This window comes from Dicentrarchus labrax, unplaced genomic scaffold, assembly GCF_905237075.1.
Source record: "Dicentrarchus labrax unplaced genomic scaffold, dlabrax2021, whole genome shotgun sequence".
Classification (NCBI taxonomy): domain Eukaryota; kingdom Metazoa; phylum Chordata; class Actinopteri; family Moronidae; genus Dicentrarchus; species Dicentrarchus labrax.
Window position 1 is genome coordinate 12,111,146 of NW_026136715.1, and position 27,348 is coordinate 12,138,493.

Consider the following 27,348-nt stretch of genomic DNA (forward strand, 5'->3'; position numbering starts at 1 on the left):
GCTATCGCAGCACACTGTAACCACAATAACAAACTCAGAGTTGACACTACACAGCCTCTGAAAGAAGTTGCATAACATTATATAACTGTATGGTCATATTAGCCAGGGCTCTTTGTTGTTCCATTGACCTTTCAGATTAACTCCCTGTCTTTAAATTGGCTTTTGTTTTGCAGTTGATGACGAGAGGCTCTCCTCTTCTCTCTCAATATGAAACAATTTTGGTTTAAACAATTTTAGCATTCAGTCTATTTCATCTTAAATTGTATTATATCGTGCCAGCTCTTTCTGCTGTCTTCTGCATGTTGTATTCATCACAAATTTATAAGAGCTGTTTTTAAAATGCACTGTAGTTGCCATGTAAACAGTAATTTGGTGTAAACAACGAGTTCACCAAGTGACATAGTTGTTATACACTCACTCACACACTTGGACTGCAGTGCAGTGGCAGCTATTTTTCTACCAAATAATGGTCACACTGGCGGGCTTGTGCTTGACATCTCAGTATGTGTGTGCACATCTGTGTATGTGGGTGTGACCCGTTGTGCATTTGCCGCACTCTGTGCCCTGCTTTGGGTAATGTCAACAAAACCATTTATTTTCATTTGGTTTCCACCAGTTTTGGTAATGCTGCCATTGTGCTACAGGATTAAATATGTTTGAATAGACACCTCTGTGTGTTTTATGTTAACCACTGTATCAGTAGTGTATTGTTTCTCATGTATGACATAGTGCTGCTTTCACACCTTGTTTTGTCAGTTTGCAAATGCTGCAAAGTAGGTCAAAGCCCTTTAGACAAGCCTGGGCAAAGATCTTGCAGGAAGAAAGAGGAGAAACCAATACATTTACTGGCTCATACATGTGCATATTCATCTAAACACATTCAAACCTACTTTATTTACACTCCCACTCGTCCTGTCAACCTTGCCTCTATGTATGTGTGTCTCTCCATTTTTCTTGTTCTGTCTCTGATTAAGTCACTCACATGCTAAAGCAGAGCTTGTTCTACTTGTCAATACTCATCAGAGTGGGATCCAGTGCACTGATAACGGAACAAAGACCAGTTTGAATGAACGACAAAAAGAGGCCTGTCGAAATGAGGAGGGGAGGGGGCATTTTGTTTTGATGTGAAAAGCTTTTTTTTCTTATCCGTCCTTGGTCAGGTACACTGTCACCACAGCAGGGGAACATGAATAGAAAACACTGAGCCCGCATAAACAAGACACCAGAGCAACCAACGGGTCGGTGGTAGAGGAAAAAAAGACGGGTCTGTTTTAAACATAATTACCGTCCAGTTTTTGACTCGGCCTGCTAAGAGTCACCAGGAGGGTTTAGGCTAGGCAGACAGGCAGGCTGGCGAGCAGAGTCCACCACCTCTCCACCCCCCTCTGACCACCCCACTACCAATCCTCTTTTCCCTAAGGAGACATTACAGCCTGTTGTTGAAGGTCAGAGTCAGAGAAACAGCTACCCGCCCCCACTCTAGTCTGGGATGTCTAACCCACATCCAGACTGCTGACATGGCATCCCAAGTGGAGCAGCCCACTGTTCTCAGGTGGTTGTTTTCTTTGATATTTCCATATAAACCATATTTACCTAGACCAGCTTGTCAGTATTATCATTAGTTGCAAAATTCCCTCTGAATCTGATGCAACATTTGTCCTTTTTCTACCTTGCAGACGGTAAGCGGTTAGAGCACTGACACAGGCAGGGGTGAAAGGTCGTCCTCAATGGATGGAGTCATGCGAGAGGGGAGGGTCAGATCAGGACGTGAGCAGGCATCTGTGCTGCATAGACAATTTATAACTGCAGAAGATTGTAGCAGACAGCTCATCATCTAACGCTGCAACTTCACTGTGTCCTGACTTAGAGGTGTATGGAGGTGTGAGGATCTAATATCAAAGGGAAAAAAAGTTTTTGATTTAATCTGTGTTTTCAGGGTGCAGCTCTGCGGCTGGCTCTGAATCATTCATTCTTTAACACTAACGAGGTCCTCTGGAAGATGCTCCAGTTAATGGGTGAAATGTGTGCTGTGTGTGTGTGTGTATATATGTATGTGTACAATGCCCTAATGAGACATTAATCATCTGCTGTTATGCTGTGAAGAAGAGAGGGACAATTAGTTTCATAAGTGGGGAGAGCAGGAGGCATGAAATAATGTGTTCTGCAACAGACAACGTTGTAAAAGTAATGTTAAGTCAATAAAGTTAGAAGTGGCTCCAAAACATTATGTGTCAATTATACATTACATTAGACATTTTGACATACTTTTTCTTCTCTAAACGTGTATATGTTAGTTGTATACTGTACATCTGTGTCTTAGGGACAGGGAGAGAAAGAAACACTTATTAAGAGGGAAGGAAACTCTTGTTGCGAAGCTCTGGCACCGTTGCAGTAAAATGCTTTATCGCTTGCTCACCCACACTAATAGACACTTACATAAGGCCTCCTGTTCTGCCTCAGTAGCATTAAGAGATGCCACAGTCAACTGTCTTTCCTCAGTCTTGAGTGAATTTGTCCTTCTACCCCACTCCTCATACCAACCAGCAGCTGCTCTGTGACTTACCCCCTGTCCACCAGCCTCTCCCACTTTTCTCATCTTTCATCATATCCCTCCCACAACGTTTCTTGATCTTTCATGCAACTATTTTCACTCCCTTGATACCCTTGCCACTCGGTCTTTGAGTCACTGACATGCTCATAAAAGTGCCTAAAAAGTTAATTACAGTGAAGTCAGAGTTTACTCTGCTGGTGTTGTTTATAAAGCTGTCTCACTTATGACGTTGAAGCTCCAAATGTTATACTGTATATATACTGTATAAGTCAGAATTGCTCCACTGTTACAAGGTGTAGGCCTGAGATGTTGCAACTTTTTCTGCTTTGTAAAATGCCCCTGCCACGCTTTTATGTGTTTTATCTGTTCCCTACATCCTTTTTTCCATTTCTCTTGGCCCTTTGCCCTCTGCCCCTTTGTCTGACAAATGACGGCCTAAATCCTACTCAGATCCAGAGGAGACGAAGCACTCCGAAGTTTCTCACTGCCAGGAAAGACTATTTGACACTCGAAAACAATGTCAGTTCTAATCTGTCTCATATCTTTCTCTCTCTTTTTCCCCTTAAACACTCTCAAACACATCTTCCGTATGTGATATTGTTTAACTTTCACTACTATTCAGTGACTGTATCCATTCATAAGGTAGGAACGTGATAGCATACTCATCACAGGAAGGTTCACAATGTTTCTATTGGCACCAAAATCGCAGATCCACAGACATTACTCTCAGAAGACCGGGGTTGATTTTGGTTACAAATGTTTCTTCACTTTTAAGCCAGTTCAAAGCTTCATTTTTCTTAAAAAACACAAACTGATTAAATTATATAATTATACATTCAAATCATAGACCATAACAGTAAAGTAATCTTGCTCGTTTTACAACTTCTCACTGTAGCAAAATAATCGGCACAGCACAATAGGAAAATTTTGTGAATGTACCGTATAAGGCTCCAGTGAATATGCCAAGACCAGATCCTTGGTGGCCAATAGTAAGCCTTTTAAAATGTGAAGTAACTGTTTTCAAAATGTTCTGAAAGTCTTAGTTTCATGGGTTTTGCTTGCTCCTGCACTCAATCACATTACATATAAATATCCTCACATACAAACCCACACACACACACACACACACACACACACACACACACACACACACACACAGTGTCTTGCGCAACTCTACCATAAGTCATCCCAGTCTGCTGATGACAGGCAGTGAAATTCAGTCCAGACTGCAAACGGAGAGAAGTGCCTAACACTTGTACTGTACTGTGCAGAGCTGAATGGCCTACATCTGCTTTAATGTCTTTGCTTTTTAATTAGTGCTCAGCATGTAGCAGAATATGCTCTCTCTTCTTTTTCTGTGCTGGGAAATCTATTTTAGTTTTCCTTCTGTCAGGAAATATCTAAAATACTTTACTCATTCAGGCTGCCATTTCCAATAAATATTTAGCCATTGTTTGTCATTTTCAAATAGGACAACAATCCCCCTCTCTCTTTCACCATATCATCTTCAAACCCCCTGTTTGCTGTGTAACCAATGAATCATCAGGGCTACATTAATTTCAATATGGCAGTATGTGGGAGAAGGAAAATACAGTGCAGCCTGAGGTTTTTGACTGTATCCTGAGGAACGTCAGATGTCTGTGATCTCACTTGTAATTAAAGGATTATCGACAGCCCTGTCTTTTAGTTAAGTTGTGGAAGAGAGCTGTACTGAACTTCTGGCATTCCAATTGATTTTGTGTTGACACAGTTAAGTAATGTGAGCATTGACCTTTCAAAATGCCTGGGCCTGCGAGGGATTGGGTAAATCAAAGTGTGAATAAAAAGCTCAGAGAACTGCATAGATTGAATGGCTACTTTACAGCTAGCAAATTCATTCAAATACATTTCAGAGATTCAGCTCGAATAAACAATTTAAACCAGCGTGCCACACCCTGGCTGCTAGAACCAGCGGGCCCAGTTCCTCATAAGCTCCTAGAAACCCCCTATTCTCTGTGTGTGTCCTTAAATGTGTGTGTGTGTGTGTGTGTGTGTGTGTGTGTGTAGACATACACGTCCTTAACAATGGAGCTGTGTGGGCTGGTATAATGACTTATCCTCGTGCCCTTAAATGAATGGTGCTGGAGGAGAAGACTATCGATCAAGCGGCTCTACAAGTGAACAAATTGTTGTTTTCCTTTTTTTTTTTTTTTAAACCTATTTTTGCTTTTCCCCCTCTCACACATACACACACACACACACACACACACACACACACACACACTTCCATTCTGTACCCATAGTGAGGTAGTCAGGTTTCATTTAACACAGGTCTGCTAATAACACTGTTCTCCTGTCACCTCCTGGAGATTGCATCATTCATCAAACTATGGCCTGCTGAGTCAGCCAGCAGTATTTACACATATGTCGACTACTAGGTGACTCCTTTGGTGCTTGGCTATATCTGATCTTTACTCTTCTCTCTTTGTGGAGTAACAGAGAGAGAGGAGGGGGAATGAGGTTGACAGCTTCTTGCTTTATGTGCACAATGTTTGTTTTTCACCCATTAGCTTGGGATCTGTGGTCTCCTCCCCGTAGCTATAAACTTGTTTATAAAGATAAAGATAGATTTTGCACATAACTTCTCTCTTTCGGTTAGCTAAATCTCACAAATCCTGTTGTTTTGTGTCTATGCGGGGTATCCACAGGTACTTAAAAAGACTAAGGACTCTCAAGTCAAGTCATATTTTATTCATATGGCTCAAAATTGCCTCAAGGGTCTTTACAACCTGTACAACACTAACCCTCTGTCATTGGACCCTCGATTCGAGTAAAGAAAAACTCCTCAACCTACCATACTACCTACCCCTTTAACAGGGAAAAAATGGAACAAACCTCAGGAAGAGCCACAGAGGACGGATATCTCTCACAGGACGGACAAACGTACAATAGATAGTGTACAGAATATACAAACACAATCACATTATATACTGAACAATAGTTTGACGAATTTCTGATACGTGAAAATTATAAAATATATGTGAAGAATGTGGACCCAGTAGGACTTTGAAACAAATTCAGGTATCGCCGAGTGGGATCTGAGCCATACGACCTCCTGTCCACCATGCAGTTCTGTACAAATTTTGATATGATGATTGACAAAAATATATCTAAAAACCCGATTGTGTTTGTGAAAAGGTGTTTTAGGCAGAAAAGGTGTTTTAGGCAGAAACTCTTTAATCAGGAGCAGACACACACCTCTGGACTCCTTTGACTGCTGCCAAAATAATGTGGAGATTTCCGACCTGGGGGGAGGTAAAACGTATCCCTGCTTAATCTTAGTGGTGGTGGCTTCCAGCACCAACACGCCACTGCACAAAGCATTGAGTGTATGAGGCTGTCCAGTCAGGTGTGGAAGCAGAGCCCCGATCACTGCCCACATAATCCCAGAAACTCTCATAGCTGTTCCAGAGCAGGGGAATACTGAGAGATCTTAACGTTGTAATTCTCACTCTTCCCTGATCGGCTCCAAAGATGTAAAATGTGCACATTTTTGTCCTTGTTTGGTTGATATACAATAGACATTGCTGTAGCCGCTTCGAGCCTGACGTACTGATCTTTGTCTAACAGCATTTGCTTTTCCTCGCTCCTGTCCGATCTGCCCCAATCCGGTTTGGAACAAGAATCAACACCATGGTCACAGCATATATCCTAGCTTGTGTTTACACTGTGTTTTGTTCACCATAATTACACCATGAGGAAACGATGGAAGTGCAGGGGCAGGAGAAACACAGACAAAGAGAGAGAGAAAGGGAAGGGACGGGCATAGGATAATAACAGTAAATTAAAACATTTTGACATTTTGTCATCTCCTTCAAAGTATTACCACTGGTGCAGCATTGAAGATATCAGAGCTTGCTGCCCTGCTTTCAGAAGAGGTTCATTATAAAAAGCTCACACTACTGTCTTTAAATCAATTCATCACTTTCTGCTCTGTTTGCTCACTGTTAAGCGTGTGACTTCCACAGGGAGGCGTGAAGAAATCCCCCATAAACATGATGAACTAAAGATTTGATCATTACATCCTAAGGTTGTCACGATACCAGAATTTTAAGCTTCCATAAAATACTAGTTTAAAAAAAAAAAGATATTCCATACCTCGTTCGGTGCCATGGCAAAAAGAAAAAAATCCAAGGCACAGAAAAAATAGGATTTTTTAAAAATGAACATATGTGCTGGTACAGAAAAAGTCACTGAAAACATAAGGACCAGTTGATTTTAAAAAAAGAAAGAAGTAATCATTAAAAGGCCTTTAACACGTGGGCTGCGTTGTACAATTGCAAGAAATGTAAACAAGATGTTTGTAGTAGTAACTGGGCTATAACTAAGTGACAACAATATTGTCCTTTAAAACTGTCAGATTAAGACAGAGAAAAAGAGGAAGTGAAATGAGGAAAAGTAAGGGCATCTCTTTACTTAATATAGGGGGACCAAGGAGTGTTATTCATTTTATTGGCATGTTGTGCAGCTGTTTCTGTCTCTGGTTTCACTTCAGCTCTCCTTAATGGGGGTGCTCACTTACATTTGACTAGATTTACTAGAGAATGTAGATGCTCCAAAGGGGACTTGAGCTGCCAAGTACGTGCATGTCTCCATGTCTCGTTTGTGTCTGTGTGAACAAATGAGGTGTAGCACTATGTTGGTATTTCTGAAGCTGAATCTGTTATAAGCCTCTGAAGCCTCACTAGCTTAACACAAGGGTCCTGTCCACTCTCCAAGCAGTATTACCCAGCCTTTAAACATGTCTAACTACTGTAGCTGCGCTAATAAGCTACTTTCTATCTGCTGATGTTTTTAGATTAATAAAGAAAAAGGATGTGTAACAAGTGAGGTTGCTACATTATCTTTATATAATATTCCTAAGTCAGCAATTTAAGATTTTGCAATTGTCAGTTTTCTGTATCTGAGTGTGTATTTGGTTGTTTATGTCTGACCGTGAAGAGGCTTTGCTGTAGAGAGGCCTGACTGTTTGACAGAAAAACACTTCAGTCTCACAAGGCATGACTTTCCCCGGGCCAGGGCTGCGAGCTGTGTCTGGCAAGCTCTCCCATCTGTCTGTTTGTCTGTTCAGGAGCCCTAATCTGACCATTGCCCGCGTTTGGACTTGTTAGAAAATGCACAATTCTCACGGGGAGACCCGCCGGTTGCATCCAACTTAGCGGTTATTCTCGATCTGTTTTGTGAAACCCAGCCATCATATTTCAACATGTTTGTGAATGCTTAAAAAAACTAGCAGACTGGCCCAGGGTCATGGATTAATATCCTCTCAGATGTCTCAGCTCTCTATCTCTCCACAGCTGTCTGAAGTAAGACGCTCGGTTTTATCATCTTCATCTCTCTACTGTTTCCATGATGTGCTCTAATCGCCTCCATTCGTCTTATTAACTATCCCATTGCTGGCATTACAGGGTGATAGAGGGGCCATTTTCCTTTGCTTATTCCCGATAGTGTCACAGCCTTCTCCTGTAGGATGTTGAAACTCTGATCATTTGTAGAGAGGTGAATTGCTTTTTTAGGCACAGAGCCAGCGGATCCACTGGGAGACTAACATTTTTTTTTTTTTTTTATGGCTTTTTTTTGTTTTGTTTTTGTTTTGCTATATTAGTCAGTATCCAGTATAGTCTGAGGGGGGCAGAGGATGTTGTGGTACACTAAGGCTATTCAGGCACTCCAGGATTGAGGCCACATTGCGAAATTAGAGGCGCATTCACTACAGACATGAAAATGTTAAATACAAGAATAGAACCAGCTATCAAACCCTCTATCAAATTGATTGACATGTTTTCTAATACTCAGGTACTCCACAACAACTATGTGCATGTAAGTTATTAATATATTCTGATCATTTAAATGGTTGTGATATAAAACAGTTTTTTACTCACTGTCATTTGAGCAATATATCAAATTACAATTTTGGTGATTATGTATGGTCCTGACATTTACACTTTGGGCCTGTAGAAATATATTTTGTTTTATTTTGTGATATTCAGCACGTACCTTAAAGCAACCAGCTTTAATTTGGCAGGAATTAGTCGACTGGAAAAGCTGTGTCAAAGTGTGAGCTTTCTGCTCTGAATTGCCTCCTTACATTAGACTCAAGACACAGATTTAGTCTTACTGCACAATAAACTCGCAGGATTTGGACTAATAGACACACACCATTTAGTACACTCATTTTCAAGTGCCTGATTCAAATTCCTTTTTTTATTTAGTTTTTATTTGAGTGCATTACTTCAACAACCTGGTCATGGGTTGGTTAGAACTGTAGCAGAAAGTGGACAAATGACCTCACCACAGCCATCAAATGCATGACTGTTGATAATACAAGTTATCATGACCAGTATTTCTACAGCAGTGTCAGCTGTGCAGTGAAAGTGATATTTTTATCCACATGACTCACAATGACAACAGTCATAAACATTCATAGAGTTTAGTTCAAACATCAGTTTATATTAGGGCATATATATTATTTATGATCTTGTTTTAAAAGTGTTTTTAATGAGCCATTGAGACTAAAGTGGCATGTTTGAAATTGCCTGATATAAACTAAAGGTCGCGCACTGGATTTAAATTGGAGATGTTGTGTGTACCTGATAAGTACGTCAGACCTTTGAGACACTAAGGTGCTAGATTGACAGATCAGTTTTTGTTCATAGCTTGTGATAACGCAGCTAAGGAATCGGGTGCTTATGTTAAAGTAATAGTTTGATAGTGTGAAAATGAAACTGTTTATGTGCTTGTACTCTTTTTACCCTTTTTGTCATTATTATTCTCCACATTTCTGTGTGGAGGCAGAGGCAGAGGCAGATGAGACTGACATGCAGGCTTCGAGAGTTTAAAAGGTGAAACCGAGGGCCTATTTGTTGGATTTGTAGTTGTTTTTCTTCAGATGTTCATCATCACTTTATTTATGCACAGTTTACCACAGCAGAACATAGGCACTAGAGGCACTGAAGAACACTTGCTACTCTCTCTCTTACCAGTTTACAAAACAAACCATAAGTACTAGCTGTCATGAATATTTAGGTTTGCTTTTGGCACTGCAAGTCTGGGCGGGAGGAGTCTGAGAAGATTTAGCTCATCCACATCCACATGGTTCATCACACTCCCTCAAAGTCTGCAGCCATTCTTCCACTGACTATCTCTTTTTCCATTTTTTGTACTTTCTTCTTCTGAGCACAAGCTCCCTCACTTTCTCTTTCTAGAAAAAGATACTGATCAGTTTATTTTACTGGCTAGAGTCTTTGTCTGATGCTGCCCTGCAGATATTTGGCTTCATGGGAGTAAGCAGAGAAGAGTGGCTTTGGAACAGCATTGGTTTGCTTTCGCAAAACACAGGAAACCAGGCAAAGGCCTGCTCTGGCTTGTGATGGCAGAAGGGCAAATCTCAAGAGCAGGCGAGAGAGGGAGTGGGAAGTGAAGAATGAGGAACAAAATAAGAGCATGATTGCTGCAGAAAGAGAACTGACCAGTCTGTTCAGGGCTCTCCGCCATTTTTAGCTGGGTTCCAAGTTTCAAGACATGTTTCTTTCTGTTTACTTTGGTTCCGATCTGTCTTTTCCTGCCTGTTTTACTTCTGAGTTTTATGCGACAGTCTGTGTTGTGACTTCGGCCCCATTTCTTGTTGAAGTCCTAGGGAAACAACGAATGAATTTTTCTTACTTGATTCAATCTGGTTTCTTTTAACATCCACAAAACAGGCAGCTCGGTTGTCTGCAAGGCTCAGGAGATGACATGTCTTTGTGATTCTGCAAAATCAAAACTTCAGTTTAGCCCACAGTGGTTTGGATTATTTATATATATGAAAATATGATTTGAACGGATGTCAGACAAGAATAAAAGTAATTTTCAGGAAGAATGTTAGAAAAAACAGAACAACCACCACTCGGCTGACTTCTCTGGCTCGCTACATCACACCCATGACTCAAATAAAAAATGACAAGCGTTTTGATAAGGAAGCAGTGTTTTCAAGCAGAAGGGCCTATCTTGTTTGTCTCTCTCAGTAGAAGAAGGGGGTGGGGGGGAATTTAAGGCCACTACTCAGGAGAGACTGCATTCCCCTAGCAACAACACTGTTATTGGAGGGGACTGACAGAAGTTGCAAGGGAAGTTGCTATAGCTACGAGTTAATCTTGTTGTGTAGCCTGAAGTGACAGCAGGGTAATAAAGTAAGGTACCGCTAGTTGTTAGCCAGTTCACCCAGAGACATGAACATTAGAGGTGTTGTGTTTTAGCATATTGTCAAACTAGGCAGTGAATGCCATATTGTCACCTGTTTTAATAACATTAGTTGTGCAACCAATATCTTAAGGATTTAATGTATTAGGGTAAAAGTAATAGAAACGGTGGAGTCAGGCTTAATCTAACAGATGCAACTTGTTGAAGAGTTCTGTGGGGTAAAGCCAGAAGAAGTCTGTGTGCTATCTATTATCCGAATTACACCTTCAAACATCCTATGTTCAAGCTGTGCTTACCAGCACTGGACTGACTTGTGTCGGGCTCACATTGCAAACGTAATGACCCACAAAATCCCCACATCTAGCTGTTTCCACAAGATGTGGGCCTGGCATGCAAGGTAGGTAGTGCGTCATGATCTGCTCCATCGTCAGCCAGTTAATTGCTTTTGCTGTGTCAACATTTTCTCTCAGAGAAACGTGCTTTACTAGCACGACTCTTTATCTTGTGGGGGGAGTGTCCATGCAGGTTGCCGCACATGGAACAACCCCATTTTTGTCTGACGTCTAACATGCAAGTTTGCCTTTAAAGTGCAATACAGTATGTTTATATCATTCTGACTATGTAGTTTATGACATAGTGTGCAGACGTGGGGAGTCAGACACCACAGAGAAAATCATGCCTTTTGCTCTGTGTCTATCTTCTATTATTTTGCCAGAACAAAGCTATCTATTGTTTGCGCTTGGCCCTAAGGCTACAGATTGCATTCGAGGATCAAGGGACAGACAGAGAGGGCTTTTTGTGACGGGACTGAATAGCCATTACATTCACAGCCCACATTAAAGAGACACGGCTCCTGTCTAACAGCCTCTCCCTCTCCGGGGGTTTCAGAGCCTCGGGACTTGTGTAAGGGGCAACATGTGTATGGACTGCACCTTAATGAGTAAATTACAAAGAGGCTTACCACATTACACATATACATACTATTTTGACTATATATCAATATACGTTATTTGTATTTACAATATGTGCTACGTTGTACAAAGATATTAAGTGCAAAACAAGAGAAATAGAAAGAGTGAGTGATCAGGACAGAGGCAAGGGATCACAGCTGTAAACATGGGGGGCACGGGATTGTGGTGGGTTGAGGGCAGACTGTTTACTGCCAATCACGACCATCTGCCGGCAGAGTGAGCGAGGAAGTGAGATAGAGAGAGAGGGACATTACGTAATACAGTGGAGTCGAGGCAGAATGATGGGGGACAGAGAGACTGCGTGATGGAGAGCGGTTGGTGTTCTATTTATAGTGGGTATGGATGGGGCAGCTGTCGGGGCTGCACAGCGGGCAGATGATCATCAACACAAGACTGGTCAGTTGTAATGGCCTCAGTTGTCACTACATTACCTCATTGTACAGGATATACCGGTCAGACTACATTCAATGTGTTGCGCTGTTTTTATTTTATATGTGTGCACTGATGAGTCACATTTTCAAAATCCTTCATCTACATCTTTATCTATGTTTTTTAATGCTTTAGGATAATGCATACCGGCTCATCTACATAAACAGTGCGCAATCCAAATTACCTTTAGACCCAGCATCAAGATCCCTTAAGCCTTAAACAGGCTGAAAAGAAGGAGAGAGAGATGCATATCAGGTCATGTGACAGAAAAATGGTTAACAATGCTTGGTGGTTTTGTGGTTCCCGTCACTTTCTCTGTCATCCTCCCTCACATTCTCTCCCTCTGAGTGTGCGTGAGGATCAGCGATACGAACACATGTTTAGGAGATGAATAAATGAAAAGCTCTGCCTAAGGAAAAGTCTATCTCATGACTGGAAACGTTACTCCTATTTTTGGTGCACTTTATCTCCACTGCTGTGTGCATTTGCATTTGTTTGTGTTCGAGAGAGATAGAAAGAGAAAGAGAAAAAGACAAGGGACAAAAAGCAATATGAAAACAGGATCAGTGTGGGGTGAATGTTTGTCCTAGCACAACTTAAACACAGTGGTGGTTGAAAGTTGGACTTGTTTTCAAGTGTCTGTTTGAAAGTGTTTTTCGACTTGTTGACCGCGAAGGTCGTACACCAGTCTCAGTGCCAATCTGAGACATATGCAGCTGCTTTGGATATGAGGAAGCCGGCACACATGCATACAGTACATACAGAGACACACAAATACTCCCCCGTTGCTTTTTTGAGGATCACGTTGATCACATGATCACACTGGATGGATGAATGCTATTTAAAGCGACCACCCTGGCTGAGAGGAAGATCAGAGATTATTGTTGGCAGTGTACAACCCCAGTGAAAAGTAGACCCACCATAGTGAACTCTGCATAGCTTTGAATCATCCTGATACAAAACGGATAAGCTTTGCAGTCAGCCAACTCAAAACAATGAAATCTGCTGATCCTGCCCAGCCCATTCCACTCTGTCTTCCTCTTTTCTCATGAACTTCGGAAAAAAACTGGTTTCTTCTAAGCAGTCTGTGTGACCCACAATATTTTTTATTCCTGGTAAACAAGGTAGACTTGGGGGGTTGCTGTAAAATGTCCATAGTTTTCTCCTTCACAGACCACAAAAGCTGTTTGCAAGAGGGGGGTCATGGGAAGTCATCTTCTGGTAAACGGAGTCCTTGCTGTGCCAAACAGGTGGGATACACATGCAGGCAGGGACAGTGATTAGATTAGGTTGGGCAGATAAACTGAAATGAAAAAATAAACCTCAGTAAGTTCAATATACCACTAATAAACACATCAACTTTTTTTTATCTGTGTGTTTGCCCTGCTTGTTGGTTTTTTAAGTTGTTGTGTGTGTTGTGGAAGTTGGCCTGAAGGTAAAGTGGACTTTTACTGAGTGCAATATGCGCTATAAACATGGACGATCCTGGGGATTTCTACTGGGCTGGTAACTGGAGTAGAGGTGCTGTGTTAAATATAGAGGGAAGGCCCAGTCGTCTCCCCGACAACAGCAGAGAGCCCACTATAGTACTGGATGGGAGGGGTGAGTGGGGGGAGCCAAACAGCAACACGGCAGCATCATATCTCCATTTGCAGTATCAAAGTCCAAGTGCCCTCTTAGGACCTGGTGTGGAAATCTACTGTGTTGGAAGTGTTTTTTACAAGTGTAACTAATAAAAAGTTAATCTTGAAAATCATCCTGCAAAAATACTCACTGTAATTTACTGCAACTTGGATTAGATTATCTCATAGTGTTGCACGGTGCACCGATACTTCACGTTTCCTAAATTTATTAGTATCGATACTTTTAAGAATGGCCGCGTTCCAGATTTGTAAGAGACGTATTTCACGTTGGTGTGTGCAACGCATGCTTCCAGTGCCTCCCTATGGACCTCTGTGTTTTTTCTCCTCATGTGACAAACACTGTAACGAGATGGCTGCATGTGCGAGCACAAGTGATACTGTGGCCGCCGGTCGACGACTGGTAGAATAAGATGACGAGGAGTGAAATATGGAAGTACTTTGCCTACCTTGCTGACAGAAAGATAACACAATCACGTTCATGCCCTTAAATAAGTCAAACAATTAGGCTATGGTTTATTTTGTCACTATTTTGCACCACCGTAGTTTGACGAGGCTATCTAGAGAAATAGTAGGCCAACTATGGGCACGTGTAGACTGGTGCCTGAAGCTCACATACCAAAAATCGTGTTTGTTGTGATTGTAGCGCCTCCTACAGGATTAAAAAAAAACAGCCCCAGCGCCACGTTTCACCAATATGTACGAAAATCGGTAGGCACGTGTAACATGCCAAGACGTACAAAAAAGCCTCTTGGACCCATACCCCAAACCCCACGGGAAGTCGGCCATTTTGATTTTGATTTTCACTTTCGGCTAACTTTTCGCGTTGTATTTGACATACTCCTCCTAGGAAATTCATCGGATCTGCTTCAAAATTGGTCTGTACAGTCAAAGTATGTGGTTGATTAAAAGTTGTGCTATTGGTGACTGTACATTAAAGGTTGTGTCTGTGGCGTGCCGTCAAAGTTGGCCATTTTGAATTCTGTGGTCATACAAACTGTAGATGAAAAATGTAGCTTTTTGTGACTGTACATCAAACCGCGTGCCAGTGACGACTTGTCGATTTTTGCCATAAAACAGTACTCATAATTTCAGTGTGCAATATTCAATCTCCAATAAACTTCATATATTCTGTAACAATCTCGCCCTGAACACATCCTCATAACTTCAGCATGCGTGGTCCAATCTCAATGAAACTTCACGTTTGATAAGAGTCCTGCCCTGAACACGTCTACATGACAATATTCAGATATAGTGATAGCGCCACCTACTGCCAAGAGGAAGTAAGCCCTGCGTGGCAATTTTGATCTGATTTACGTGAAATTTTGCGACCGCAGCATGCCCCGAGTTGCGTGCAGTGCGAGGTCCCGCCCAACGCTGCTTGCAGCTTTAATTTATATTAGGTTATTACAGCATTTAAAGAGCACAGACCTACGCAAAGGAGGTGTATTTGTGAAACGCCTTGTAAGAAATGATGGACTCAAATATAAGGTTAACCATCAGAGAAATCAGACGTTGGAAGTACAGGAAACATTAGCCTATATTAATCCATATATCACAGCTTAAATAACATTAGGTTAACTCATTATTTCCTATTATTAATTATGGTAATGATATGGTTAAGTAAATGTTAGCAGTTATCACTATAACCACTGCATATAGAGATGCTAAGTTAGTCAGAAGTTATTATTACTATCACACATAAACTATTTAGGTCCTCTGTTATGACAAATTTATCACCATCATATTTTAAATATTTCCATTTTCTTCTGCTACAGAAGTCTGGAGCCATGGGCTCAATGGCTGAGTTTTCTTCTCTGAAAGGAAAGGTTGCACAACTGACAGAATAAGTGACAATATCTGAGATATTGCTGCTAAATTTTATTAGCTTTTTTTCAAAGTTCAGATTCAAGATAAAGTTATGTTTTCTCTTATGTTTCTTATGATAACTGAGATAATGCTGCTAAATTTATTTATTTTTTTACCTTGGATGTCATTGCTCTAATTTATTTTTTATATTTTGATATTTCATATTTTGTTCAAATGTTTAATATATCTGCTGTTCATATGTTCATTCATTAGTGTGCTATATAATTAAAATCTTGTCCTGGTTTTAAAATAAAGCACAGCAGTGATATTTGAGAGTGTTTCTCCCTTTTCAGGAAAAGTATCGAAATCGAAATCGCAATTCTTGACTTGGTATCGGTATCGAAACAATAATTTTGGTATCGTGACACTATTATCTCATCTATAAAGCGTATTGCACACAATACATACTGTAGATACACACATACTTGTAAATACGTTTCTCTCCCCCTTTCTGCACTCCGAGTTTGTTGTTGCTACTTGTGTCTTGGCTCAGAGTGGTAGTCTCTATTTCTCCTCTCTGTGTCTCTCTTCTCTCTCTCTCTCTGTCTTTCTCTAACCCTCTATGTGCCTGGGCCTGGCTTGTTGACTTTAGCTGGCCCATGTGTTGTACTGCTGCCAGAGGGGATGGTTCTTGGCCCAGCCAAGGCCAATAACAGTTGAGGTAGGAAGGAGGGTAAGAGGCTGTGCTATGTGTGTGTGTGTGTGTGTGTGTGTGTGTGTGTGTGTGTGTGTGTGTGTGTGTGTGTGTGTGTGTACGTACGTGTGGGTAGGTGTGAGAGAGTGAGTGTATGGTTTTGTTTGTGCATGTACTTAAGTATGCCAAATGCTCCAACCAGAGGCATCCACATGTTTACACACACACACACACACACACACACACACACACAGATATGCAGGTACAATAAATGGGGTTAAGACTTTCTCCATTGAGGAATAGTACCTGTCTCATAAAACACATTTGTCAGAGACAGGGATCGTAAAATATGAGTATGAATGGTGTCACTACAGTATATTAAACATCAGTTACTACACAGTGTGTGTGTATGTACCCACACATGTTCATCTGCATATGTGGGTGAGGACTGTTATGTTTATCATGTCATCATTAAATTTACTACACTCCATAAATGTACCATGGTTGGACGGAAAGGCTCTTGTAAACATCCAAATTTGGGTACTCAAAAACCCCAAAAACCTTAAAACTCCCATCCCCCCAAACATATATACATACACACACAGCCCAACTTTGTTGACAGTGATCTCTCCTCTCCAATCATCTCTTTCTGGGCACTAAATAAAGGCATTCCCACATTAACTTGCTCCAAAATAAAGCCTCTCATAAGAAGATGCAGACAGATTTACTCTTCCGTCAGTGCAGTCACTCTTTAGCCCCTCCTTCACTCCCACCAAGTTTAATGGCTCCATAGTTATTTAACAGACAGATGAGAAGTTATAGAGAGAATAGTGGAGCGTGTCATTTAGAGTATCTGCAGGCGCTGATGTGTTCATCAGAGTAAGGGATGAACAGGAAAGGGCTTTATCTCTACAAGTTGGTTTTATGACTGCAGAATGTGGCAGCCATCTGCTTCTAACTTGGTGTAAACATTGATATCAAAGTCAGTTTGATAGCAGCAGCAGATTAGCTTCACCACTGTCATCATGAATATGAGTCAATCTGCAGTTGACCCCTAGAGAAAGGGTGTCCAACACACACCATTAGCATTGTTTATTGCTTAACACATGCACACACAGACACACACAATCGCCCCGAACCAGATGTAACGAAACTGCGGTGGAGTATCATAGTCCTGCCGGGAAGCAGAGGAAGGAAAAAGCTCAATGTCAGGAAATCTGAGTGGGTCTCGGGGTGGTGGGGGTGGGTATTAATGGGGTCTGGAGTGTGTTGGTATTCCTCTCGTGTGTGTGTATGTATGAGAGAGAGGGGGGTGATATCAAAGTTTGGATTAGCTCTCAACTAATAGATTAGCTATCCTTCTAGTTTGTTCACTAATACACATACACCAAAAACAGACTGTCAGTGGCCAAATGGGCCTTTACTACGACTCCAAACTCACATTTTGTGGCACTATTTCTTTAACTCTCTCAGTCAAACGGACAACAGGGTGTCCATGTTGGCAACAAAATGAGAAAAACAGCACAGAAATGTTATTAAGAAAGAGGCAGAGGACCATAAATCAAAAGCATGTCCCTAGTTGGCCCTGTTCAGTGCTGAAAACAAGGCTAATGACTGAAACAGGACACGGCTAATCTTGTTATCTCTTTATCTCTCGTCCAGACTGCGTGTGCGTGTGTGTGTGTGTTACCCGTCTCTCATCTGGCATCGTCCTCTCTTCTGTTTTAGCTCTGGAGTGTATATTATTCTTTGCGTTCTCTCCATGTTGGTATTTCATAATTATACGGAACTGTTTTGCCAAATGCCCACACAGTATTCAGAACACACAGACACACACACTCATACACATGTTATAATGTTGAAAAGTAAAGCCAGCATCTTTTGTGTGCCTCGTAGCGTTCAGCCTGCCTCTGAGAAATTCCTTCATATCTGGTACATTCCTCTGCGATCTGTGTGCTCCCTTTTCCAACACATTCTCATCAGCGTGGGAGCTGAGACACTTTCTGAACTTTTTCAGTGTCTATAAAATGTTTTAAAGTCTTGTTGCCACTTCTAAGAGTGTGTGTGAGCAGGTGCACGTAAGCGTGCTGATTTACGGCACACTGTTGTACATGTTTGTGAACTCCAGAGTGAAGTTTTTGCGCTGAGTATGTGTGTGCGCGCTGAGACTCCGAGTGGATCTCTGCCAGGGCTTAGGGCTTGGCTGAGAGAACGCCTCAAACCAGTTTACTCTGGTTGTGTAGTGGAGAAGTCTGGGGGCGGGACATGGACCTCCTTAAAGCTGCAGACCATGTGTATCTCAGCCTCTGTTTCTCTTTGTGTACGTGTGTGTCTTCTTTTGTGTTCGTACGTCTGTGTGAATGTATGTGTCTGTGTTCATATATTTGACAACATATTGGATTTGCATGTTAAGCACATAGTAGCATATTGTGGGTAGATATTCACCTCACTGTACTGACTTTGGCAGCTCGCTTTTTCCCCCAGCATTTTACATGAGAATCTGAATCCCTTTATGTGTGTGTGCAAGTGTGCACAAGTGTGTGGGTGAGTTCTTGGCCCTGCCTTAAATGTCTCTCCGCGCAATTTGTTTTCAAGGACAGCAAGAACAGAGGTGAAGTTTGCAAAATATAGATTAAGAGAATAAGTCTGCATGTAGCCGGAAAAGATTGTGCTTCATTGCAGGATGACACAAATTACTGTTGTGCTATTTTTGTTTTTAGAATGCCGGATGCCAAAGCGCACTCTTTGGGCTCTGTGTATGTGTTTGTGGACGTGTGCTGCGTGTATGTGTACGCTGCTAGATCAAGTGGGCAGTATAAATAAGGTTTAAACTGAGGGTGGACTGCTCAGCATGGGGTGTACTGAGCAGGGAAGAGAGGAACAACCATCTCTCTCCCTCTCGCTCTGTGCGAGGTTGAACAAGCTGTGCAGAAACACACCACAAAACCCCCTTCACTCTTGAGGCTCTCCATTACATCTGCATGTACACACGCATGCTACATACTCAAACATGCACACACACAGTAAATTGTCCAAGATTTACTGTGCATAAAGTCATGTATCTCTCTGTGCTCTGTGTTGTTGCTACTTGTTGTTTGTAATATCACTGCTGATATTTTTAGGGGCTACAGAGATTTGTAGTATTCTCTGGGGACGAGGCCAGGCTTCTTTTCAGATAATTTTCCATGACTCAAATCAAACAGTGTTCAAAAAAGTTTTTTTTTTTTAAAGAGTTTGGCTTAAGTTGAATATATTGGGTTACAGGTGAGACAAGAGCACCAGTGATAACATACATTTTTTCCCCTGTGTGGTTATGAATCTAAATTTGCATGTTTTGCAGGAAGCCCTCAGGTCATGCTGATAAGGAGGTGATGGCTGCCACCGTCCTGACCTCACTGTCCACATCCCCTTTGGTGCTCTACCCTTCCTCTGAAACCACAGGTAACTTTACTGCCCCACCGTCAGCTGCATTCTACCTTGAACATGCCTGCAGTGGAAACTACTCCATCAAATACAGTCTCATCCACTGTATCAAGGTCACTCACTTCCGAGGGTTGCTCACTCAGTTAGGTGATGTTAGTTTGCCCCCGACACAGACTGATCTGCTGAGTTATTTATTTGTAAATCTGTATTAATATAATGGAAGGCAGTCTTACAGTATCATTAGCATTACCTTATCTTTGTATACATGCATGTTTACCCAAGCCCGGCCCTTACTGCCAACTGTTCAGCCTTGACTCTATCACCACAGCTCATTATGTTGTTTCCAGTATTAGTGTGGTTGCCATCACCATGCCAACCCTGCCAGACGGTCAAAGTCCTATTGGCTTTTTATTTTTGAGCTCTGCATTAAACCAAGGCTGCTGTTTTTGCTCTGAGTAAGACAACATTTAGCAGTTCATACCCCATATCACCCAATTTGACACTACTGTACCAACTGGGCAAAGCAGAAATAAATCTAGAGCAATGTAAGTGTAGAAATTGTCAGCAATCATGGAGGTTGTTTGGTTTGGGGGGGAAGGCATTTTTTTAAAAAGGGTTTTTTTTTTTTTTAAAAAAAATTTTTTATTAAAAAACTCCACACCTCCCCCTGACAGTGTAATGCTAGTGTAAATATTAAAATCAACAAATTATTTTGTTTGATTTTTGTTGCTTGACAATAAAAGTAGTTTTTTGTGACACAATTTTCCTGTATTGTATCTTTTTAGGAGAAGAAATAAGACTCTTACGTGACACGTGGTCCACCCCAAGGCCTTAGTAATTCACTGAAATAGAACAGTAATCCCTCCTTATATACAAATTCATCTATGCTACATATTCATATGTACTGGGATTCAGCTCCTTACATTTCTATAGGCATAAGTTATTGGTTGGTATAAATTAATCCCCAACATACATATTAAGGTTAGTTTAGGTTTTATTTTTTACTATGTTTTGCCACAGTGAAAGTCAGATCAAGCCAGTGCGATTATCTAGTCTTTAGGTTAAGTGTTATTAGATTGGTCAAAAGGCCAAAGTGTATAGAAAGGTTTCTGGGTCGGGAAGAAATAATGTGGTACTTCGTCCAGGAAATTAAAACTGTGTTGGGCTTAATGGAAAGAGTTCTATCTAATATATACTGTATAATATATTAAAGGTATTAGAATTAAATGCATCGAACATGCTGTCATGGTTTAGGGCTTTTGAAAGATTTTACATTTTCATTTCCATTACAGAGTTTGGATTTGGGTCAGGATTGTTCTGCATACTCTCTACACATCTTCTTTTTTTTTTTTTTTATCCATGTCACTAATCTGAAGTTATCTGCCTTCTTTAAATTGCAGTACCAGAGCCAGCCAACAGGGCTTGGAAAGAGGTGCTGTCAGCCAGCTACAGCAGTTCGACCAGCGGCAACTGGAGCTGGGATGCCAGCGACCAATCAGTGCCCTCCACACCGTCCCCACCGCTTTCCAACGATACCAACAAAAACTTCCTGCTCTCGTCCCAGGGTGATTACGTCAGTGAGGATGTCACAGAGAGCACGCACTTCATGTTTGAGGACCCCATACCTCGGAAGCGAAAGGTAAAGGTTCATGTCTGCAAGAAGCAATAAATGTCAGGTCTCATTATGGGGAATTTTTGTATTTTCAATTATTTTATTTCATATATTCACAAACATATTTTTTTTACACGTTTTCTGCACGTAATATCCCGTGGGAAGTTAATTTCCAGTCAATCCAACGCACTATGAATGCACTTTTGACCTTATCCTCTTCCGTTTGAATTTAATTATCGATACTTACTGCATGATCACAAAGCATTTTAATACATATGTCATTTTGCTTAGCGTGTTAAGTATATTTTTAGGCTAGCATCAGCAATATTTTGAATTGAACTGATTACGGAGATGAAAGGTGAAATGTCACAATCAACATTGAATACCTTCCAGTATTAGCTTCAACCTTTGTTAGACATATTTTTAAAATTTTATTGCCTGTTTAGTTTTTGCTTTATATTTGCATTAAAAATCTCAATTTATACAGCAGTCATGCAGATTAAAGTAGTTTTGGCAAAAGCATTGATTATGACTCGTGAACAGCAGGAAGGCTTTTATTGTAAAATATCTGCACGTGCAAGTGTTTATGATCTGATGACCAAGCACAGCAAAGGAGCAGATCAGAAAACATCTGCTTTATGATTCAGATTATATTTACCACACATCTAATAACCCTAACTTTATATAATGAAAATAAAGATGTGCTGACACCCGCAGTTACTAAAGTGTCTTCTTGATTTGGCTAGTTTCTTGACACGGCTGTGGTTTTGTGGTTATCACAGCAGCCCCAGATGCTGTCCTCTTCACTTTTAACTTAAACCAAAAATGATCTCACCTTGAGTAATACTGATGTGCTTTTGTTATTTCTATAAAGAAAAAGAAAAAAACAGCACCATGCAGTTCTGTCAAAAGGCCTGTTGTTTTCTGCTTTCTGAATTACATTCTCTCTTCACTTCTCTCCATCTATTTTTTTTTTTTAACTATAGAAACATTCCAGAACGTCAAAGTGTTCACTGTCAAGAAACTTTCCATCCCCTTCTTAGTCTTTTCACGGGGAGAGAGGTGGGAAGGTTTGGTAAGAATGAAGGGGAGGGGACGGATGAACAGCAGGAAGTAACAAAGGTTCAAGGGATGTATTAAAATATGGACAGTCTGACTCTGAGGGTGAAGAGGAGGAGAGGAGAAATGAATCTCAATATTTCCTGTAGCCATATGACAGATGTTGACAGAGGAGAGGCTCATATTCTGTACAATATGTGGGAGTTTGTAATTCAACGTCCCTGGAGTGGGGCAGCAGTGGAGGCTATTGAGCTGCCGAATATATAAAACCAGAAAGACTCCAAGGACGATGTTGCCAGAGACCCATGCCATACCATAGATAAGCAGACAGGAAATTAAGTAGGATGATGCTGGGAGGAATATAGACACACAAGCTGTGTAGAAGAGGGCTAAAATATATAACCTGCTGGCTAGCTTTGCGTTGCAATATAGCTGACGCCAACCCCAGAGGTCTAAACCTTCTATGACCAGCTGCCCCTTGGATTGTGTTTGATTTTGTGCAGGCAGCGGGTTAAGAGGATTATTAAACATGGCAATCACGGTCTTACTGTAACAGTTTTAAGATGCAAGAAAAACGCTTAGGGAATTAAGTGATTTGTGATTGTTTGTGGGATTAAAGAGTAGCTTTGCTGTGTCATTTTTTAGGTTTGTTGTTGCATGGAAGAAAACATGCATATAGCCGGCACCACTTGAGCAGTTTAATGGCTTGTTACTGTCGAATAGAATGAAAAGTAGCGACAGTCAATGAGAAATAGTTCAGAGGTGTAGTAGTGTAGCAGAGTATACACAGTCATTGATAAAAATCAGTTCTACTCTCACTTCTCTCGCTCAGTCTTCTTCTCTCTGTCTTTCCTGCTCCCTCCCTCCTGTCTTTTCTTGCCCTTCGTTCTCCAGAGGCTGTTGAAAGGTAATGAGAGTACACACCCACTGTCTTTCATTAGCAGTGATGCAGGCCCCTGCCTGCTCATGGAAAAGCTGCCTGCCCCCGTTATGCGAAAGAGAAAACATTTAAATGAAAAACACCAACTCCATCAATCTCCTCACATCTTGCTTATGAACCAAGGAGAGTTAGCCTGGGTCGGGATGTAAAATCAGATTTGGGGAGGAACAGATATGATAAGCATTTACAAATGCTTCTTTTGACGATCAGAGGTTAAAAAGAGGTCAGTGTGGTTTTCACAGGTGTGCTTGTGTATTTGGGGAAGTAAGTCTATGAGGAAGTGAGAGTACTTGTATCTATATTTAGTTGCATTGAGTGAGTGAGTGGCCTGGAATGTTCTGTTAAGGGCACCAAACTATTTCCGGTAAGATAGGTTTTCACCCCAGCCAACAACGTGCACAGACAGCAAAAAAAGATAAAAATAGTGCATTTATTTTGCTCCTGTCCCTGTCTTTTTCGGTCTCTCTCTTTCTCTTTTACTCTGTAGTCTGAACTTGTCACATATTGGGTTTCTATTTTTATCAACATGATGCTCTAACAGGTCTCTAATGAGGTGTAGTGTTTGGCCCCTTGTAGAGTGGCACTCAATCCCCCACGAAGGCCTTTCTACTGAGGCTGCCAATGAGACTCGCACAGAGGCAATGTGACAATACATGCAGCATAAACTTCTTTTTCCCCATGAAATACTCATCAGTGTTCTGCCAGATAATTTGTTCAGTTTTATCGCTCTGTCTGCCATTGCTGACAGCTTAATTAACAACTCAAGGGCTTTAAATAAATGATTAAATAACTATAAGACAGATTTAATGGCATAAATACACAGGTACCAAAGATCGTATCATCTCATCAGTTACTTCTAGATTTATCCAAATTTTGTGTTTCTGTGAGACACTATGTGTATAGTTTTTATAGTGTCAACTGTCTTATGGCTCATGTCGGTTTTGTGGTGAATGTCTCTTTCAGAACTCCATGAAGGTGATGTTCAAGTGTTTGTGGAAGAACTGTGAAAAGGTCCTCAGCACCTCCTCAGGGATCCAGCGACACATCCGCATCGTCCACCTGGGGTGAGTTGCTAGTCATCACAGGAAAACCAAACACACACAGTACTTGGTTATTGTCTCCTGAGATTCTGCAGCTCCGCTAATAGGGATTTTCTGACCAGCTATTAGCTGTAATGATTACATCTCTTACAGAAGTTGCAGTAAAAGGTTTAAAAGCATGTTACTAATTAAATTTACTATTGATAGCAGAGTATTTTATGTTCACTCCCTTAGCCTTAGCGTTTCCTTGAATAAATAAGTAATCTCACAGGCTGCTTAGTTGTGTATATTATGCACTTAGCCACAGCTTTTGTCTAAGCTGAACCACGACAAAGGTGGTAAAGTAAAGTACTACAGGGTTAGAGTAAAAATAAGCTAACATAAAATAAACATAAAATAAGTAAGTAAGTAGAATAGAAGAAAACAAGTAACTAAAGTAACTAATCATCCTTTTTTTCAAAAACAGTTATGTAAATGTAGACAGTCAGTCTGATGATGTCTGTCTGTTTTTTTAGAACTGCAGGATTTGTTTTCCCCTCTAATGCAGACCGTCACTGTGTAGGTGTCACTTAAGTAATCCTTTCTCTGCAGCTTCGGGTTAGTAGTGTTGAATTTGGTAATTTAAATAAAGTGGTAAGACAAGAATAGTTACACATGTCTGACTTGTCACAGATGGCATGGTGTCCAACTGCCTGCTTTTACATTTAGTTGAGCTTGCCTATTACAGCTTCTTATGCTTATATTGTCCTATAAAGAAGAATTAAACTTTTAACATTTCTCAATCCAAACCCCCAATGCATATACTTTTGTATTAAAATGCTTAAAAGATGGCTGACTATGAGATATTACATTGTATCATATGTTGTCAATTGTATCATACTGTGAGGTTTTTAATAATAGTTTACTTTCACTGCTTTTACCAGATTTGAGCATAATTGTAACTTTAGCAGATAAACTTGAGATAATATAATATTAAAAAAATATACATTTGTCACCCAGTGAAATACAAATTAATTAATAATAATAATAATTAATAATTAATACTGTTAGGAAGATTTTAAAGAGATTGTATGATTTTATTTTTTAATTTAGTTTCTGAGGAAAGAGGCATCCTCAAAAACTGTCCTGTTTGTATGAGGACCTCTGCAGCTCACTGGCTTTTACTGCCCCCTGCTGCTGGGAAGAGTAACTACTTCCTGCACTTCTGACTTTGGATGTAAACTGACAGCTGCGCTTATGTTTATGGATGTCAGTGACACTAAAGTAAAATGGAACAACACAGGAAAAGTCATTGGCATCCTTCATGACCACTACAATTCAATATTTTGAAATGTACCTAAATGTTTTGAGAATCAGCTAATATTCTCTACTTCTCTTTTTTTATGTTTGCAGTTAATGAAACATTTGGTAAAATGGAAGCCTTATTATTTGTTTTTGACAAAGTTCAGTTCTCTAACTAAGGATGATGAATCCTGAACTAAGAATTTTTTTAAAAGCATCTGCAAATAAATATTAAACTAATGTGAAATGGAATAAACATTTGTCCTTCATTTGGTTGTATTTTAGTATACAGAAATATTTTCTGTTTAAATTACAGAGAAATGTCTAATAGCAAATAAAAAAATAATATTGTATCAGATAGCAATTGAAATATATAGTAACAGGCAACAGTTGTTAAGCTTAACTCCATTTGAGTTCACGGACCTGAGCCAACAAATTGGTAACATGGAATGATTTCAAATGCATAGCCTAAAGCATTTTCTGAACTTAAGAACACACCCGGACTGCCATGCATATAAAGATGTGGTCAAAGATTTTCAAGGGAAATATGCCAAAAAGATAGTTTATATTACATTGCATTAATAGTGTATGTGGCCAACAGAATTTAATGCTGTGCATCAATAAAGCTGCTGGTGTAGAGAGGTGTTGCATTATAGCATTAAAGTTTTAATCAGCTGTGTCTTCAAAAGCAGCTTGATCCAAAGTTTCAGAGGTCCAATGCTGTTTATTATCACTTCAAAGCTGATTAAAATGGAAGTTTAATTTTATGATACCCAGAAGAGTTTCTAAGCAGTTGCTGTTCCTCTCCTGCAGCCGAAATAGCGACTCGGACTACAGTGATGGAGAGGAGGACTTTTACTACTCAGAGATCGAGGTCAACGTGGACAGCCTAACAGAGGGCTTGTCCAGCCTCACGCCCACCTCCCCCACCACTGCCGGCCCTCCGCCCGTCTTCCCTCCGCCGCTCACCGATGTCCCTCACTCTGAACATATCAATATGAACAGTTCGCAGAGCCACGCCCCAACACTGCTCAGTCAGTCAGCTCCCTCCACGCTCTGCCACATCCGCACGGACCACGCCTACCAGGTAATTCACACACACCACAAGTGACTTTGGGATCTCTCTCACACACACACACACACGCACGCACGCACGCACGCACGCACACACACACACACACACACACACACACACACACACACACACACTTGATTTAATTTCCGACAAATGCTGACAAATGATGCTACTGCAGTGCCACAGAAAACAAGACAAAACATTGATTTCCAAGCTCCAAGTTTCAGATTTCTATCATATGGAATACGCAGAGTTTTTGAGATCACTGTGGAGAAAAAAAACTCAAAGGTCTGGATGAATTGCTTAGCTCCTACATCAGTGTGGGAGTATATATCAAGGAGAGAAAAGATAAAACTTTGTTGAAAATATTAATATAAGGTCACATAAAGAATGAATTAGTCTGAAAAAGTCTGAATTATTTTTCGTTTATCCATGCCTCCTCCCTCTTCTTCGCCTTGTCCTTGCGCTCCTTCCTTTTTCATTCCCTACAAATTCATGTGCACTCCTCGCTTATATGCCCTTGGAGGTAGAAATATGAAATGGTTTCAGCTGGACAAAACACAGGTATTAATCTTTAAAATATTCAAAATTGAATTCAGTCTTTCGC

The 27,348-nt window shown here is 40.7% G+C and overlaps 1 protein-coding gene across 2 annotated transcripts in view; it reads left to right on the forward strand.

Annotated features, from left to right (window-relative positions):
- Nucleotides 1-27,348, forward strand: part of slc2a4rg (SLC2A4 regulator) — a 41,225-nt gene that overhangs the window by 3,901 nt on the left and 9,976 nt on the right. For both annotated transcript variants that reach the window (XM_051424750.1, XM_051424751.1), the window contains exons 3-6: nucleotides 19,652-19,752; nucleotides 21,135-21,373; nucleotides 24,309-24,409; nucleotides 26,480-26,753. In XM_051424750.1, coding sequence (XP_051280710.1) covers nucleotides 19,652-19,752; nucleotides 21,135-21,373; nucleotides 24,309-24,409; nucleotides 26,480-26,753 — 715 coding nt within the window. The remainder of the gene's footprint in view (nucleotides 1-19,651; nucleotides 19,753-21,134; nucleotides 21,374-24,308; nucleotides 24,410-26,479; nucleotides 26,754-27,348) is intronic.